The 19508-nt window shown below is 40.1% G+C and overlaps 1 protein-coding gene across 2 annotated transcripts in view; it reads left to right on the forward strand.

Annotated features, from left to right (window-relative positions):
- The window catches only part of PREX2 (phosphatidylinositol-3,4,5-trisphosphate dependent Rac exchange factor 2), a 290193-nt gene that overhangs the window by 252859 nt on the left and 17826 nt on the right, over positions 1-19508 (forward strand). For both annotated transcript variants that reach the window (XM_039522700.1, XM_039522701.1), the window contains one exon: positions 16580-16682. In XM_039522700.1, coding sequence (XP_039378634.1) covers positions 16580-16682 — 103 coding nt within the window. The remainder of the gene's footprint in view (positions 1-16579; positions 16683-19508) is intronic.

Raw genomic sequence — 19508 nt, forward strand, 5'->3', positions numbered from 1 at the left:
TTTTCATTCCAGTATCCAAGATAATATTGGGGATTTTGAATTGCTGGTGATTACTTTGCTTTGATTTTTATGTTTGCCAATTGACATTAGAGCTAGAAATACAGTATCTATTCCAGACAGAAGTCTTTTTCAAGTATATTTCAATCAGCTGAACAAGAACCAGGGAGCAATAAGTACCTTTAACCTTCACTGTCCTTTGTCATATATGTCTACAACCTCCCCATAAATTATCATCAAATGAATCTGTTGTGCAGATTCAACATCAGGAATTACAATTAATGTGATTCTAAGGAATCAGGTTTTTATGATTTATTTTGCCTTTTTTCATCATAACTAGTTATGGTCTACTAAATTTTACTTCATTTAGTTAAAACATTGCAATTCTACCTGCCAATTAACTATCCTCCAGTAAATGATACTAGCGTTTCTTTGCCTGTATTCATTTTATTTGAAGTTGTAATCAGTCTGTACAAATGTAGATGATCAAAAGCACTTTTAAATATTGAATCATCATGCCAGTTCCTGCTCCAGAGGGAAGAGACAGACTGTGCTTCACAGACCCTAGATCTTTCTATGCCAAAATAAAATTAGGTGCAGCAGCTGCAGAACTCAATTTGGAGACTAGTAGGAATACAAACTAAAATGAATGATTTAAAATATTCAAATAATGCAGTTTTGGGGTTTATTTATAAGTTTCTATTTCCAGGTGGATAGAAAGGAGAGTGTGTCCTTTACAACCATTATGAATCTTCTGGAGATACCTCTGTTCTTTATTATTTTTTCTGTATTTGATTTCCTTCTTTAAAGCATCTAATTGCTGCTCCTTTAAGCCACAGGGTTTAGGCTAGCAGATCTTCTGCTGAGTGATGAGACAGGTTCTGCCAAAGGTTGATTGCGCTCCTGAAGCCTGCCCAGCTCATGAAGGTCCAGGGAGCAACACACCTTTCATGGGTAACAAACCCAGCTCTCCCAAACAGCAACGCAGAGCTCCACTGTAACTATATTTTTGTTGTTCTCATCTCAATTCTCCTTTATACATTAATTTTCTCTTAGAAGTTTGACTAGAGAAATTTACTTCTGAAATCAATGAAACTGTGCTGCAAAGATCTTTTCTTGGGGCCCAGTTCTTCAACTCTTACTCATGCTGAACTACTTGATCTTGTAAGTAATCCTGTTGACTTCAACAGGACTACTTGCATGAGTAAGTACATGCCAGCATGTGCATGCATTGCAGAATTAGTCCCTGTGTGTCTCAGTCCTTTCAAAGAGTAGTCAACTAAACTTTGATTTCACTCCTGCTCTCTCTTTGTTAAATATTTGCTGTTTTCCCCTTCAATTTTACTATCCCCATCTCCATTTATTTTTAATATATTTTTATGATTCATTATCCACTGAGACAGAAATAAACTTTTTTTTCTTCATAATATAAATATTTAGGATAATAGAATGTTTAATACTGTGGTTGTTACAGTTCAAAGGCAGATAGAGATGTGGGAACTTGTCCTAAAAGATAGCACAAACAACACATTGAAAACCAACAAGTAATCCATAACAATTCTAATTTATATTCCCCTTCTATATTTATTTATTTTTGTTATTTATTATTATTTATATTCCCTTTCTATACTCTACACATTTTTGCTTTTTTCGCTTTTAACATGCATATCAGGAATGATGTTAGTCATATGCAGTTCTCTTTCATGTTTCATCTGTTGAAACATCATTCTGGATTAGCACATAATTTCAAAAGTGCAGAGAAATGCATGAAAACAGACTGAGTGGGATGGTTCCAAACAGGACTCCAGCGCAGTGTTTTCCCCTTCGCTCCCTTCACCTTTATGCATTATGTAGATGTTTAACTGCCTGGGTTGATATATAGTTCCCTCACTTCAATCTGCAGAACCAAACTCTCATGTTTCCTACAGTATTTCTTCTCTAGTACTCAGGGCTTTGGAGGAATCTGAATCTTTCTTACAGAAAACACCAGTATAAAAAAATCCAATAGACCCCTTCAAACTATCTAGAATCAACTTGTGTATAAGTTCTTTTGATTTTGAGATGAAAAAAAATTAAATTGAACAATCTGAATTCTTCTACAACATGAAATAAATTAGATTGCAGTTTCCCAATGGATAACAGCTTGATTTGATCTGCCAGGGACTTAAAAATGAAACTCTTTCCTACTCATTTGAAGAAGATGCTGTTCAGACTAATGTATATGGTGGTCAAGTTTGTTCTTGAACTATCCTGACACCATTATTAAGCTTGAGCAGACAAGAAGCACAGGACAATTCAAACCTTTAAAAATTCTATTCTTTGTTTCCTGACAAGTCCAACTTCTTGGCATACAAACAGTATTCAAGGTGGTCTTCTGTAGCTAGTGCCTACCTGCAAAATTTCCAACCACTAACAGAATAGCATTAAATTTGAGGTAGAATTATAGGATATCTATGATGCTTCTAAAAGCATTTGTATAGCTTTGAAAAAAGGCAAAAGTTGACAGATGAGTGAGTCCTAGATCCCTGTTCTGGTTTTTCTTAGTTGAATTTATTTTCACTCCCCTTTTCCAACAGAGAGGAGTGTTCACAAATTTTATTTCTGGAAATAGCATCTCTGGTATGGAGGGATGCTCTCGTTCCTGTTAAAAATTAGAGAAAAGGGCAGTATTATCTTCAACAGGTTTCATTTCTCACAAAAAATAGGATAATTTTGAATTTAATGTTGCCCCTTCCCCAAGGCTTGGCTCAAACCTTCCTGGTGCTTGTTAATCGGAGTGGCTTGTCTCTGCCCCTGGCATGGGTTGAGTCCTGGGTTTTTTATTTCGGTGCCTGGTGCCTTCACCCAAAGTGACTCCAATCTGTGCCTGGGAAACAAAGGTGCTGTCCCTGGGGAAATTCACAAGGACTATAACCCAGTACACAAACAACACAATACATTACTACAAGCTCCAATCAATGAAATGCCACGCTCCAAAAGAACAATATAACACAGGGGGCTTTACTAGGGACAGGAAACAAATTCTGTAAGGAAGAAAAGGATTAAGATTAACTAAAACACTATGATATCAATAATATAACAAATCCTCCCTGCATTCACCACTGTACACAGACCCTCAGCTCCCTCTCCCTGCATTCACCACTGTAAACAGACCCTCAGCTCCCTCTCTAGCACCATTCCAGGCAGATAGACTGAAGAGAAGTCCTGCAATGAGTGCTGGAGCGCTGTGAATATTGGCCAGCTTAAACAAAAAGAAAGGGGTTCTCTGACAGGCTCTTCAGCCCTGAGTGGGGCAGGGTCCTCTCATGACTCACGGATTTGGAGATCTTGGCTGGCTGTAGGTAGCTGGCACCAGGCTGCTTCTCTGCCCTCCTGATCGCTGGTCTCCACAGGACTGGCACTTCATGATCATGTTCTAAATCTCACAATAGCTCAAAGTCTCCCTTTGTGCAGGAGTGGGAGTTGACCCCAAGCTGTGCTGCCCCAATCTCAGCTCCAAACTCAAACAGTCCAAAAGCTAAACTGAAATGAATCCCTTTTTCTGTCTCCAAGGCTGTTTTTTTCCCTCCAACTGAGAGACTGACCAGCCCTGGCTGCTCGAACATTGTCTATATAAATCACTCCATCAGAAACTCCCTATTGGCTTTTGTAGAAGTTTCCTGACTACTCTATCCCTGCTCTGGACCCTACGTAGGCTGGGAAATGGTGTCCAGGGGCCCTGGAGCCATTGCTGTAGTCCAGAAGGTTGGACCCCGGAGGCTCAGTTCATTGTTTCAGGAGCTAGCAAACTCCAAAGAAGTTTGTACTAAAAACCTGAACAAATCTACACATGCAGGACTGAAGTCCCAGGGTAGAAACCTTAAAGGCTACAAATCAGGGCATTTTTTCCAATTTAGATCTGAAATATGACTATATATACACACCTATTCAACTCTATCATGAAATGTATCTCTGGTTTGCAGTCCTCAATTGAAACTTAACTCAAGGGCCTTCCCTTCTGCATTTTGTTTGCTCCAAGGGTATTTATCAAGTTCATGGTGATAACTGTTTCATGCTTTAGAAAGAAAGGAGTTTCCTTTCTTAGATGAAATGCTCATAATGACCATTTCTTATGAGGAAATAACTTGTTCCTCAGTAAGAAATCTTCTTTGTGATCATGTGTTTCTCATCTATTTCAGAAACAGAGTCGTCTTCCCTGCCAGAGACTAGTCTAATTAGCAGTTGTTCTCTTGAAAGATGAAGCCAGTCTCCCACCCTCCAAGAAACAGTTTAAAGAAAAACAACATACACTAGTAAAAAAACCAAAAGGCATCAGGTTTGAGGCCTTCCTGAGTGGAAGTAGTAGCTTGGGTTACAAAACACATCCTCCAGGATTGGTCTCCTGTCTATAAATGTATGTCTCCTGTTTCAGCAAGCAAGAACTCAGCTGGTAGCTGAAGTTTGAAAATACCTGGCAAGGCAGATTTTGATTATTCCATGATGCAGTAGCATTACCAACAAACACAATAGCTTCCAGAAAGAAGCAGTGAGAGCTACTGTATTTTCATAATGAAATCAGAGACGTTCAGACACCAAGATTATTGGACATATCTTGAAAAAGTTAATACTGATGTTGCGCTAAACATGAATGGATCAGCACCTGACTCTGCTTACAAGATGATAATAACACTTGAGGCAACTGAACTTAACCACAAAGTCCATAAAGGACCAAACATGAGTCTCAGAATTCTTCACTAGGCCAATTATAATATTTTAACTCTTTTTAGAGGTTATCTTCTGCTTTCAAATTTTAATGAAATTTTTTTAAAACCAAAGCATATCCATTGCTTTCTACCCCCTTTTTCCTGCTACAGCTGTATTCTCACCAGAAACAATGGGAGGGTGAAATAACATGTTCTTCAAAAACCTCTTCATAGGATTCCTTTAAAATGATGACTCAATTTTTCCTACTACTAGTGTCAAACAGAATGGCCAACTTTTTTCCCCCCATATTTCATGTAACTACATTTTTTTTCTTTTGTTAATGGAGGGTTGGTTTAGTATCTTACCTGCTTATTTCATTTCTAATAACTGTACTAAGCACTGGTCCAATCCTCTCCTCGAAAGAAAAAAAAATCATGCTCAGTAAAGTTTCAGCGCATGAGCAAATGAGATGAAAGGCAGTTTTTTAAAACCAAGATTGCAGCCAGCATATTTAAACTTTCCTATATGTAAATTAAAAATCGTGATGCTTACTTATGCTTACATCATCCTGAATAATGTATTTAAATATGTCTAGGCTCTAGGACGGTTCTCATGGACCATTCCCTTCAGGGTGTGACTTAGAAACTAACGAAAGATCTGGTAATGTCTTCACATAACAGTGGAGCAAGAACCACAGGCAGGAGTGTCAACACTCTACTTTAATACCCCTAATAAGTAATGTTCTTATTTTAGGTTGATTCTAGTCTACTGTACACTTGTTTAGATAATTATTAGAAATAAATACAAATTAATGTACAATCACTAGGAATTATAAAGAACTATCTTAAAAACTTCAGATAAGAAAAAAGAAAACTTTATGCTAACATTTTAATTGCCATATTTAATAAGTATATTGGCAAATTAGTTCCTGGATAAGAGTTAACTTAAGTCTTATGAGAACAAGTAAATGCTTAAAATATCTATATTTTAAAAAGCGGTCAAATGTGTGCATGGTTAGCATATAGTATCTATGCAAAATTTATCAAAAGAATAATGACATAAAATTGAACACTGAGCAGCAGCTTTAGAGTTTTAGTTAATTAGACTAAGCAAATGTACATCCTGTTGAAATACTTTATTCGTGTGACCGGGATATAATTCACTTTGACATCCTCAACAGCCGTAAGTGATGTGCCAAATATTACACCAATTTGTTTAATCTCATCATCCCTATTCAAGAGATGTTAGACTAATGATGAAGCTCTGAGTATAAGCTAGCCAGAACCCTAATTGAAAACTGGGAATGGATTTTATTATTTAGATTCCTTTAACTCAGGTAATGTTTCTATACAACATGCTGAGTGGCAGCTCAGATGGTACTGTACACAAACACCAGTTGATTTTTCCTGTGTGGTGACAAATTACATTAAATAACCTGTCATTGAATAGTCCATTTCTGAGTTATTTTAATATTTCATCTTTTTCAGTAAGAGCACTGTAAAAGCAATGTTGGCTATATATACAAATGTAAGAAATGGGAAACAAGCAGCATGCCATTCAACCAAAAACAAATGAATCCCAGAGCTGGGAAATATTGATGATTGAAAAGGTAATGCAACCTTTTCTGTTAAGGGAGGCTTGATCAACAAGATGTTTGCAATGTTGTTTTTCAGCTATATAGAAGACATAATGACTGGGCATACCACCCACCTGGGTCCCAGGATTGTCAGGAAGACCCATGATTCTGGTGTAGGACTCTTCTGGGAGACTAGGAGAAATAGGCAGGGGCTAGGAGTAATTGAACTTCCTTAACTTTGCAGGAAACCAGCTAGAACTTATAAAAAGAGTAGCAAGAGGATGTTCTGGGCCGGGTATACCTGGAAAGCCAAACTATGTTGAGGGAAGTAGGCTGCCTGCATGGGATTTGTTAGTCTGTCTTGTTTAAATGCTGAGGAAAGGGAATTTGGGGCTTCTGATTCTCTAACCTGAAGAAAGGAAAGAAACAGATTTTTGTTCATTTAAACTCTGAGGTATGAGGATTTGGGACTTTTGCTTCCATTGACAGAATGTTAGGGTGGGGTTTAGGGTGAACTCTAAAAAGAGTTTTTTTCTTTCATTTTCTTCTTGTGATTTATCTAGTCTCTTTTCTGCTGAAGGACCAGTTGCATACAGTGGTTATATATGGTTCTGAGTTGCTTTATAACCTTAAATAAATCTTGCTTATTAACCGTTGAGCTGGGTGGTTCTTATGGTTTGCATAGCTGCTTTGGCTCCCTGTAAAATTCCAAGGGTGTGGCTTGAATGGTCTTGGGAACCCTTCAACCTTGCTGGACTCTGACCTTATATGGCAATAGTGCATTTGCCACTGAATACCTTATGCCATATATTCAGGGATACTCCTGCCATAAGTTCCTAGTATTAATTTTTCAAGACCACAAGGAGCGTATTCTCCGAGCAGATCCCTCACACCTGGAACTGACAGCTTTTCATATTTATTCAGAACAACATGCAAGGTTCATTTGTTTAGTTTTGCATTTGGTTCATTTTATTTTACTTGACAACTTTGTTGCTGAGATACCTAGCTCTCTAACCTATCCTTGGTGGGTAGTTTTCTTTGATGTTTGTTGTGTTTTTTCTCCCACCCCTCCTCTTTTGTTTTTTTTAGCAGCACTTGGCTGCCATGCTGATTTTGCTTGCAACATTTTGCAGTTAGGAATATGCAGCATTTCATGGCAGCTGGCCGGCTTCTTATAAAACATTAACTACACAAAACAAATTTTGTGTAATGTAATTCAAGCAGAAAACAACACAATTATTTGAAATAAAAACAAATATTCATATGTAAATTATATGCCATGACTGGCAGAAAACTAAATTTAAATAATTGTGAAAAAGTACCAAAGTGTAAATACTGATTTATTAATGAATCAGCTCAGTGAAACGTTATTAAATGGTTTATTTATAATATCTATCATATAGAATGTGTCTATTTAACTATCTAGTTATCCAGCTTTATTGCTGGTAATATGTAATAAGTTAGTTACTTTATGTCATTATTAAGGTTATGAGTTTGTAATGGAAGTCACTGATTCCGTGACTTTCCATGACTTTTGCAGCGGTCGGTGCGCCTGGCTCAAGGGCAGCTCAGGCAGCCCCTGTGCCATTCGCACTGGCCGCTGCTGGGGCAGTCTTGGGCAGCAGAATTTGGGTGTTGGAGAGGGCAGGGGTTTGGTGCACAGGACGGGGTGAGGCGGGCTCTGGGTGGCGCTCACTTGGGGGGCTGTCTGGAAGTGGCAACATCCCCCTCGCTCAGCTGCTAAGCAGAGGCGTGGCCAGGCAGCTCAGTGCACTGCCTGCACCCAGAGTGCTGGCTTCGCAGCTCCCATTGGCCGGGAACTGCTGCCTGACCCTCCTCCAGCACCAGCAGGGGGTCTGGGCCATGCGCCGCTGCCCGCCCCTTCCCCCAGCGCCTGGGCTGCCCTCCCCTAGTACCCGTGGGGCCCCCGGGCAGTGCCCCCCCCCACCATATTTTAGTCAAGAGTATTTCTAGTAAAAATCATGGACAGGTCACAGACCGTGAATTTTTGTTTACTGCCCATGACCTGTCCGTAATTTTTACTAAAAATACCTGTGACTAAAATGTAACCTTAGTCATTATTATCTGGTTGATAAGGAACTAATGCATCAATTATCTGAGAAATAACATGAATAAGTCATTTCTATTTTTATGGGAACCATTCATCAAAGCCATTTTGGTGTCTCAAGAGCAAATACAACTAAATCATGCACAATCGTAAATTTTAACTTTAATAAAATTCTGTGTTAAAATGAAGTCATGACATTGTTCCAAAGATTTTAACAAATACGAGACTTGGTGCTTTTGAAAAGAAGCAATGAATATATCCAAAGAATATATTTGTATGCATCAGTTTTCAATCTTAGATGCACGGTTACATTTTCAGAGAGGCACATTGATAGTTAGCACCATTCCCATTCTATTTAAGGTCATTTTCACTGCTAATTCTCCATGCTGTGATGAAAACGTACCTCTTAGAATTATTATTACTTTTTTGCTGCAGATATATAGAAGCAAGTCAGCTCTTCAGTTTGGCTCTGTGCATTTCAGGGTTACATGCCAGTAGTTACCAATCTCTTTAGTAATCTGAACCATTGTTCTTCATGATGCTATTTTCTGTTTGGCCTAACTTTTCTCACTTTGGTGGTTTAACTGCTTGACCACTTAGGCGTTTTGTACCCTCACACTCAGTTTTCTCAGAATTTCTGTAATGAATTGCTGTTTCAGCATTTGTCAGATGATGGATAGCTTCATCTCAGATCATTGTCCACAGCTAATTCTTCAAGGTGAACTTAATGTGGGAATTTCTGACTGAATTATGTTTCTCACATGTGGAATACCTCAGGTATCTTTCCTTCTGCTCATAACAGATACTCACGTAATAGATAATTTAATAAACAGACATGTGAAGTACTGTACTCGAGTGTATGCACTGGAGCTATACGATTTCTCTGTGAAGACAAATGACTTGGGATTTGATTCTGCCACATTGAGTAGTCTCATTACACTGAAAGGAGTGCTCGTGGAGTAATTTGCTACTCATTGTGACAATTAGGCTCTTCATAACAGAAACAGAGCTTAGAAAGTATAGTTATGCAGTATTAAACCAAAGCATATAAGATCAAAGATCATGACATAGGTCACCAAAGATCAATAGATTCTTGCTTCATGTTAACTTTGAGGTCAGTGTATAGAAGAAACTAGGGAATTTAATTGATTTAATTATTGAAGGAAATCACTGTTTCTAAATTGTGCACAAAAAGCTATTAATAAAGAAAAAGATTGAATTCAGTATCTCCTTTCTAAGCTTATTAATTTGAAACTTTTACAGCCCATAAATGTACTTAGTGGTATTTAAAACTTATCACCTTTTTTTTAGATGAGTGCATCAGCTAAGTGCACACATTTTTCCTCCTACAGATCTTCTGCTTAGCAGGATGATTATTTGATTGAAACATATTGTCCATGGAAGTGTGCATAATACAAGCCATGCAAAATCTTCTGGTCAGTATTTGACCAAAGGTGTATAGAAAACAAATTGTAATTATGTGTCTGAGGATTCTTTTTTTTAGCTTTTTAACATATTAGGGAACAGACACTGTAAAAGTCTATGAAGGAGAAAACATTTTATATACGCATTTTGCTGGATGCAGAGATTTGATTACTGCAATGTGCTTTGTTTGGTGGTACACTGAAAGATTACTGAGGAACTCATTTGGTGCAGATTGCAGCTATCTACCTATTAAGTGGTGCAGCCAAACAGTATGTGTTACATTATCCAAGAAGTACATAGGCTTTGCTCAAGGAGTTGACTTTGATTTGCTAAGCCCTGTATGGCTGTTGTCCTGGCTATCTGAGAAATCATCTTTCCACCCTTGTCTCACCGTAATAGATGAGGTCAGCCGGTGTGTCCAAGTTGATTGTCCCTAGTTTTTTGTCTGGTGTTGCTGCCAGAATGATTTCAGGGCAGGACTTTTCACTCTGACATGTACTCCCCATGCTTGTCAAATGAGGAGATATAACTGAATAAGGTAGCAAAGGACTTGATCCTCCTCCCACTTGAGTCATGGGGTTTTTTGTCATTTGATTGAACTAGAGCAGAATTTAGGCCCAAAACTGAAGACACCTCTAATCACTACATCTTCCCAAAAAAGTATTGGGCAATGTGGTCTGGAAGAATGAGCACAAAGCTGGGAGTCACTGACTCACTGAAGTGACTTGCTCTGGGCCACACACTTTTTGGTCTCAATCTCCCCATTTGACATTAGTTCTATGCCATTGTAACTCCACTGAACAGAATGGAGGATCAGGGCTGATAAACTTAATTTATGAAAACTATGTAGTGTCCCTCAGTCTTTTTTAGGAGCACTGTACAGATACAGCCAATAGTGAAGTGTGATATCACCATGGCTGCTAATTTTAAATTAAAGAAAAAAACACTTGGGAAGTGTTGCCTCCAGTTGCTAGTTAAGGGCCAAGTCCTCCTCTCCTGAATGAAGTGAAAAAGTCTCTCTGAAGCTGCATAGATTAAATAACATCAAAGCACGTTTAGAAATGACCTGGGCCAAAAGAATTGTTAACCTTTGCAATTACATTTCTCAAAGCTGTAACCTGTGCAGGGTTCCCTCTCATTGTAATGTGTCCAAAAATATGTCTGTTTTGCACACAGGAGGGGCCTGGTCTACACTACAGCATTAGGTTGACATAAGGCAGCTTACGTAGACCTTATGTCTATTAAGTCAATGTGTACATTACAGCCTTGCTCCTGTTGATGTAAGTGCCCTACAACATTAGCCTAATAACTCTACATCCATGAGAGGCGTAGAGCTTATGTCAGTGTAGTTAGGGTGACAGTGTCCCTGTTGACACTGCATAACGTACAGCTATTGGCTCTCATTCTTGTCAATTTCACGGCTCCACTGGAGTCATGAAAGTGACAAGAAAGCCAGCTTCGGGCTCCCCAGCCAGACTGCTGCCTGGTCTCTGCTCCAAGCTGGGTTTCCACCCACGTTCCCGACTCAGGCTGCCTCCAGGGTTCCCCCTGGGGAGCCCTGCTGTCCCTCCAGGGTCCCCGCAGCCAGGATGCCACCCTAGCTCCCCACTCCAATCCGGGCTGCCACCTGGGCTCTCAGCTCCCCACCAGGAGCACGGTAGCTGACTAGATTCCGGGTACAGATCTCCCCTCTGGGAGCCCAGCTTGCCCCCACAGAGCTCTCCACTCCCTGCCAGGAATGGCGCAGCTGACCGGACACCAGATGTGGATCTCCCTATCGGAACCAGCAGCAAAGAATCCTGTGGCACCTTATAGACTAACAGACGTTTTGTAGCATGAGCTTTCGTGGGTGAATACCCACTTCTTCGGATGCAAGTAGTGGAAATTTCCAGGGGCAGGTATATATAAGCAAGCAAGAAGCAAGCTAGAGATAACGAGGTTAGATCAATCAGGGAGGATGAGGCCCTGTTCTAGCAGTTGAGGTGTGAAAACCAAGGGAGGAGAAACTGGTTCTGTAATTGGCAAGCCATTCACAGTCTTTGTTTAGTCCTGAGCTGATGGTGTCAAATTTGCAGATGAACTGGAGCTCAGCAGTTTCTCTTTGAAGTCTGGTTCTAAAGTTTTTTTGCTGCAGGATGGCCACCTTAAGATCTGCTATTGTGTGGCCAGGGAGGTTGAAGTGTTTTTGTGTGTGTATTTGAGTATGCAAGTATTTATTCACCACTTCTGTATGCTGCCGTGTCTCAGCCTATAGGTATTTGCTGCTTGCTTCAGAAACTCTCTTACAGAACCAGGCTTGCTGCTACCCCTTGCTTTATTGTCACCAGGTGCCCTTGCTGGGGGGTGCTCAGAGCCCCTGCTGGAGCCCTTGCTGGCTGAGAGTGGGGAGGGGAGGCTGGACAGGTCAGCTCAGGGGAGCTCTGTGCAGGCTGATCTGTGTGGAGGAGGCTGGTGGGCTGGTGGGGGGGATCTGGGGGGGAGCCATGTCAGCTGCCCTGCCCCCAGTGGGAAGTGAGGAGGGGAGGGATGGGGGGGAGCTTGGGGCCAGTGGCCCCACCCCTGGGTCTCTTAAGTGAGAGGCTACCCTGGTGAGGCCCAGAGCCACCAGTACCAGTGAAGTGGAAGCACTCTGACACCACAAGCAGATACTGTGGGGACCAGACATGAACCAGTTTACAGTGCCCTAGTGTAGGTCAGCCTAAAGGATTAGAAGGCCAGGGATAGGTAGACCAGAAGCATTAGTGACATGGAGCCAGAGGAGGGAGAGACCTGACAGAGAGGGAGACCAGACTAGAGTAGGAGAGACATATGGGAGGGGAGAGGAGACCAGACTGATAGTTGAGTCACAGACTGTGGAGTAGACAGAAGGAACAGATCCCCGGTCTGGAATCCAGCAGTGTCATAGTTAGGTCCCAGATGATGTTGTTAGGAACATCAGAAAAGGTCCCAGGACACCTGGAGCAGGGAGAAAGATAGAAGGAAGTAATAGTTAGTGATATCCAATTCGATATCATTAGAGATATAGATCTGTGAGATAATCCTCCAGGATATCCAATTCGAGTCATGGTTGGTGACTGTGCAGGATTTGTGATGGCATGGAGAACCTTCCTGGGATAAAGGTTGCAGATCTGGAGAGGCAGTGAGGTAGAGGCAATGGTAGTGCTGGGAGACATAGGGTGGGATAGGAGATAGGAGAGGTACTGAGTGAGAGGAAGCATAGGACCAGGTAGATAGAGAGACCTCCCTGCATGCTCCCTCTGCTTAGGCATTCAGGAGGACCATAGGAGCATTCTCTGAAGAAGCAAGGGCATGCATGATGGGGAAGCAGGACCACAGGCAAAAAGGCAGGGTTTCAATGCATGGATGCAATGATGGGATGATGAGACAGGAAGGAGCCTATACAGGAAATGGGAGGGCTTAAATGGAAATGAGGGACTGGATGAAGAAAACAAAAAAGGAAAAAAAAATTTGGAAAGGAGGGGGGGCCTGAAAGTAAAAAAGTGTGGAAAAACACAGTCCTGGTAGAGCTGCTGAAAAGTAAGGAAATAAAGAAAAGGACTGAGGAGTAGGGAGGATGAGGGGATGGAAAAAAATAGGGAACATGCAGTAGTGAGGATGGAAACAGTGAAATAAAGAAAAAGACTGAGTTAAAGAAGTTAATAAAAAAAGGCAGAAAAAGTCAAGAAACAGTCAAATAAAAAAATACATACCAGTAGTAATTATAAAATAATGTATATATATACATGTTTGTGGGACTAAATATAATAAATATGAATAAATTAATATAATAATAATAAGGGTGGATGTTGATAATATAGGGATGGGAATGTGTACAAATAATAATCATATCGGAGAAGAAATGGGATGGTTGTAATCAATGGGGGACAGTAGAAGTGAAGGAAGAAAGAAAATGAAAGAAGAAAAAGTGAGAAAAATGAAAAAAGCATATCAGAAAAATAAGAAAAAAATCAAATGAAAAAATAATAAATAGATCAAACTGTACCATAGAATCTCCATGGTCAAATAATTCCACAGAGATATTCATAAATCAGTGGTGTCCCCCCAAGTTTCAGAATGGAGATGGTGAAATAGAAAGAAATCAATGAGAGAGAAGTAAATAATAATAATAAATAAAAATGGTGAATAATAAAATAAAAGAGAAATTAAATATATTAGGGTCTAAATATAAAACCCTCAATAATATAATAATAATGGATATTCAATTGACACCTTAAATGACTGCTCTCCCACCAATGACTGCAGAACCACACACAGAGGACCTGTTTTGACTGCTTTAGACCCTAAGTGAAACACAGACCTGCTGGAAGAGGTGAGGAATAGTGTGGTCTGAGTAATATAGTGACCCATAGTGACCATAAGATAAATCAATTTGGCAGGAAAACTGCTTATACCAATCCACAATACTGTTATATTTAATAATGGAACAAACTACTAAAAAAAATGAGGAGGTTAATTAAAGAAAAATTAAAGGCTACAGTGCCAAAAGTGAAATCTCTGCAAGCTGCAAAAAACAGAAATTAAAGGAAACATAATCAAAAAAAAAAAAAAATATATAAAACAAAAAAAAAAGTAAGAGTAAAAACAAAAACCCAAAATAAAAAAAAAAAAGAAAGAAAAAAAAAGCAGTGAGCAAAAAAAAAAACAAAAAAAAAAAAAAGTAAAGGAAAAAGGAAAATAGAAAAAATGAAAAATACCTTTAAAAAAAAGAAAAGAAAAAATAAGGAAAAAAAAAAAAAAAAAAAAAAAATACAAGTAAAAGAGAAAAAAAAAGCAAAAAGCCAAATTTTAAAAGTAAAAAAAAAGGGAAGCAAAAACAACAAAAAGCAGGAAGGCGAAATCAATGAGACAGAGCCTGCAAAACAGCAGGGAGATGCTACAAGTGGATAAATGAAAAACTAACTTTGGTCTTCATGCTTTGGTCTTCATTCTTTGGAGTTCTGAGCCATTCTTCTCTGGTGTGATGAGCTGTGGGAGTGGACCAGACCATGGGACCACCACCCAGAGTTCTTAAGTCAAGAAGAAGTTCAAAGAGACCAGATAACTGAAACCAAGAAAATTAACTGTAGACTAAAAACTATCAAGTAAATCATGACTAGTACCAGCTAATGTGAGGCCCTGACAGAAAAAAGAGCCAACTGAAAAGGGAAGCAATTAAGGGCTATTAAGCAATCCACAGCATGTAACACTAAACTGCCTAAACTGTAATAAAGAACTAATAACAATAGACATATATTACAAAAATATTTGGAACATAAATAATTGAACACATAATCAGGAGGTTTCAATGGGAGGAAAATCTGGAGGGAAATCATCAGGAATTATGGGTCAAAAACCAGGGAGGAGGTGGACATGTGGACCAAGGGGATACAGTGGTTGATATAGTGTGTAAAGCCCCAAAGAAAGCTCCCTAAGGTCCACAATAAAGCCAAAGGCTCTCAAGCTGCATTGGGAACTGGTTAAGGAAAAAAAGGGAGGGGTAACTGGTAAAAGTTTAGGTAACAGAATGGTAGAAAGGTAAAGAGAGGGTAAGTCCCCAGGAGAGAGAACCAGTCCTATTCAAAATTCATCTAAATATTAAAAAAAGAGAAAAAAAAATGAAAAAAATTTGCAAATGATACAAAGAAAGAAAATAAAGATAAGAAAGACCCAGATTGCGAAGAAAGGCAGAGAGATACGAAGAACAAAAAAGGACACTGGGGCAACAAAATGGCAGATGAAAAAATATAAGATGTAATGTAGTAATGCACATTGGAAGGCATAAAAATGTACAATTAATAATGTAAATATAAAATGAAAAAGTCTAAGTCAAGAAAGAGAGAAGAAAGTCAAGTCATTGTGGATAGTGAAAAATGGATAGTTGTCCAAAAATGGATCAGAAAAATCAGGAACAGAATGCTGGGAATAGAAAATAAGGAAGAAATAATAGGACAATAGATAAATAAACAGAGATATATATATGTTATATCCATCCCACATCATGTGTGCTTGAATACTGTGTGTGATGTCAACCCCCCTCAAAAAAGATATATTGGAATGAAAAAAAAGAAAAAAAAAAAAAGAAAAAGGGGTATGAAACAGACAGAGGTATGGAGAGAGAGAGGAGAGATTAATAAGGGGAGGAGAAATTAGGAGTTGATATGGATAAATTGAATGACTGGTGTAGAGTAGAAAGATAATGAATGTTTGTACTACTCATAACACAAGAACTAGGGTCAGGGTCAAAAAAAAAAATTAAAGCAGATTTAAAAAAAACAAAAAAAAAATTTTCACACAACACACACAGTCAACCTGTCAACCTGTGGTAGAGGATGTGTGTTTGTGAAAGACCCATAACAGGGGTAAAAAAAAGAATTAGATAAATTCATGGATGGAGGGTAGGTCTATTATCTGTAGCTGCCAGGAGGGGCAGGTGTCCCTGGCCTCTGTTTGCCCAGAAGCTGAGAAGGAACAACAGGAGGGAGGGATGTTTTGTGATTTCCTGTTCTGTTTATTCTCTCTGGGACACCTGGCGCTGGCCACTGTCAGAGGGCAGGATGCTTGGCTAGATGGACCTTTGGTCTGACCCAGTAGGGCCATTCTTATGTTCTTAAGTAACTTCCAGGATGAGTGTGTTTCTTGCCTGCACTAGTATGTAGCTGTATCATTGTACATTTATGTTGCTTTCTGCAGATTTTTAAGGAACATTTCTGTCTATATAAGAACTTAGATATATGTTTTTGGATTCCGATCTATATTCTTTGAGCAACCAGTAACTGTTTAGGAGATGTAATGACAACAGATACCTGACTTAATTCTGTCTCTCACTGCAGCTGCACTCTGAGTGTCACTCTGGAGCAGGCTATAATTCTTGCTCGGAGCCACGGACTACCTCCTCGCTATATTATGCAAGCTACAGATGTGATGCGCAAACAGGTAGGCCAGCCTTATGCTTCAGAATGTTAACATTTCTCTGTAGGAATTTCATGTGTTCAGCCAAAAAATGAATTAACTAGTCATTTTTCTCAAGAGCGATAGTGAATTAGGTAATTATAATATCAAAAAACTGTCTGTCTCCTTAAATTAGTTGCAAGATAATTTGAGAATGGTCTGACTTTTTTTAGATAAAGGAAATGCAGTAGATCTAATCTACCTGGATTTCAGTGAGGCATTTGATACAGTTCCACATGGGAAATTATTTGTTAAATTGGAGAAATGGGGATTAATATCAGAATTGAAAGGTGGATAAGGGTCTAGTTAAAGGGGAGACTACAATGGGTCATACTAAAAGGTGAACTGTCAGGCTGGAGGGAGGTTACTAGTGGAGTTCCTCAGGAATCGGTCTTGGGACCAATCTTATTTAACATTTTTACTACCGACCTTGGCACAAAGTGTGCTAATAAAATTTGTGGATGACACAAAGTTGGGAGGTATAGCCAATATGGAGGAGGACCGGAATATCATTCAAGAAGATCTGGATGACCTTGTAAACTGGAGTAATAGAAATGGGATGAAATTTAATAGTGCACAGTGCAAGGTCATGCATTTAGGGACTAATAACAATAGAATTTTTGCTATACGCTGGGGACTTATCAGTCTGAAGAGACAGAGGAGGAGAAATACTTGGGTATATTGGTTGATCACAGGATGACTATGAGCTGTCAATGTGATGTGGCCATGAAAAAGGATAATGCAGTCCTAGGGTGCATCTGTTGAGGTATTTCCAGTAGAGACAGGAAAGTGTTAGTACAATTATACAAGGCACTGGTAAGACTTCATCTGGAATACTGTGTGCAATTCTGGTCTCCCATGTTTAAGAAAGATGAATTCAAACTGGAACAAGTGCAGAGAAGGGCTACTAGGATGATCCAAAGAGTGGAAAATCTACCTTATTAGAGATGACTTAAAGAGCTTGGCTTGTTTAGCCTAACCAAAAGAAGGCTGAGGGGAGATATGATTACTGTCTATAAACACATCAAAGGAATAAGAACCAGGGAGGGAAAGGAGTTATTTAAGTTAAGTGCCAATGTGGACACAAGAACAAATGGATATAAACTGGCCATCCACAAGTCTAGGCTCAAAATTAGGCAAAGATTTCTAACCATCAAAGGAGTGAAGTTCTGGAACAGCCTTCCCAGGGGAGCAGTGGGGCAAAAAACCTAACTGGCCTCACGAATGAGCTTGATAAGTTTATGGAGGGGATGGTATGATGGGCTACCTACAATGGCATGTGCCCTATCTGTGATTGCCAGTAGCAAAAATCCCCAGTAGCCAGAGACAGAACACTAGATGGGGAGGGCTCTGGGTTACTGCAGAAAATTCTTTCCTGATGAGTCTTGCCCACATGCTCAGGGTCAAACTGATTGCTATATTTGGGGTATGGAAGGAATTTTATCACGGGTCAGACTGGCAATTGGCAGATTGGCTAAGCAGCAGTTCTGTAGAAAAGGACCTGGGGATTACAGAGGATGAGAAGCTGGATACGAGTCAACAGTGTGCCCTTCTTGCTAACAGTATATTGGGCTGCATTAGTAGGATCATTGCCAGCAGATCGAGGAAAGTGATTATTCCCCTCTATTCAGCATTAGTGAGGCCACATCTGGAGTATTTCATCCAGTTTGGGCCTCCTACTACAGAAAGGATGTGGACAAATTGGAGAGAGTCCAGCAGAGGGCAATGAAAATGATTAGGTGGCTGGGGCACATGACTTATGAGGAGAGGCTGAGGGAACTGGTCTTATTTGGTCTGCAGAAGAGTGATGGGGGATTTGATAGCAGTCTTCAACTACCTGAAGGGGGTTTTCAAAGAGGATGGAGCTGGGCTGTTCTCAGTGGTGGCAGATGACAGAACAAGGAGCAATGGTGTCAAGTTGCAGTGGGGGAGGTCTAGGTTGGATATTAGGAAAAACTATTTCACTAGGAGGGTGGTGAAGCACTGGAATGGGTTACCTAGGAAGGTGGTGGAATCTCTATCCATAGAGGTTTTTAAGGTCAGGCTTGACAAAGCCCTGCCTGGGATGATCTAGTTGAGGTTGGTCCTGCTTTGAGCAGGGGATTGGACTAGATGACCTACTGAAGTCTCTTCCAACCCTAATCTCCTATGATTCTATGATTGGCAGAGACCCTGAGGGAGTTTTGCCTTCCTCTGCAGCAGTGGTTCTCAAGCAGGGGTCCGGGGCCCCCTGGGGGGGCCACAAGCATGTTTCAGGGGGTCCACCAAACATGGCCAGCATTAGACTCGCTAGAACACAGGGCAGAAAGCCTAAGCCCCGCCACACAGGACTGCAGTGTGGGGGCACTGAGCTCCACCACCTGGGGCTGAAGCCGAAGACTGAGCAACTAAGCTTTGTGGTGCCCCCTGTGGTGTGGGACCCAGGGCAATTGCCCTGTTTGCTACCCCTTAATGCTGGCCCTAGCTTTTATACGCAGAAAAACAGTTGCTGTGGCACAGCTGGGCTGTGGAGGTTTTTATAGCACGTTGTGGGGGGGCCCTCAGAAAGAAAAATATTGAGAAGCCGTGCTCTGCAGCATGGGGCATGGATCACTTGCAGGTTTAAACTAGTATAAATCATTAATTCTCTAAAAACAACGGAGTCTTTTGTTAGTCTCTAAGGTGCCACATTTATTTGGGCATAAGCTTTCATGGGATATAAGCCACTTCATCAGCTGCATGGAATGGAAAATACAGTAAGCAGGAATAAATATACAGCACATGAAAAGATGGGAAACTTGAAGTCTTTAAACCATGATTTGAGGACTTCAG

Source organism: Mauremys reevesii, linkage group 2 (assembly GCF_016161935.1).
Source record: "Mauremys reevesii isolate NIE-2019 linkage group 2, ASM1616193v1, whole genome shotgun sequence".
Classification (NCBI taxonomy): domain Eukaryota; kingdom Metazoa; phylum Chordata; order Testudines; family Geoemydidae; genus Mauremys; species Mauremys reevesii.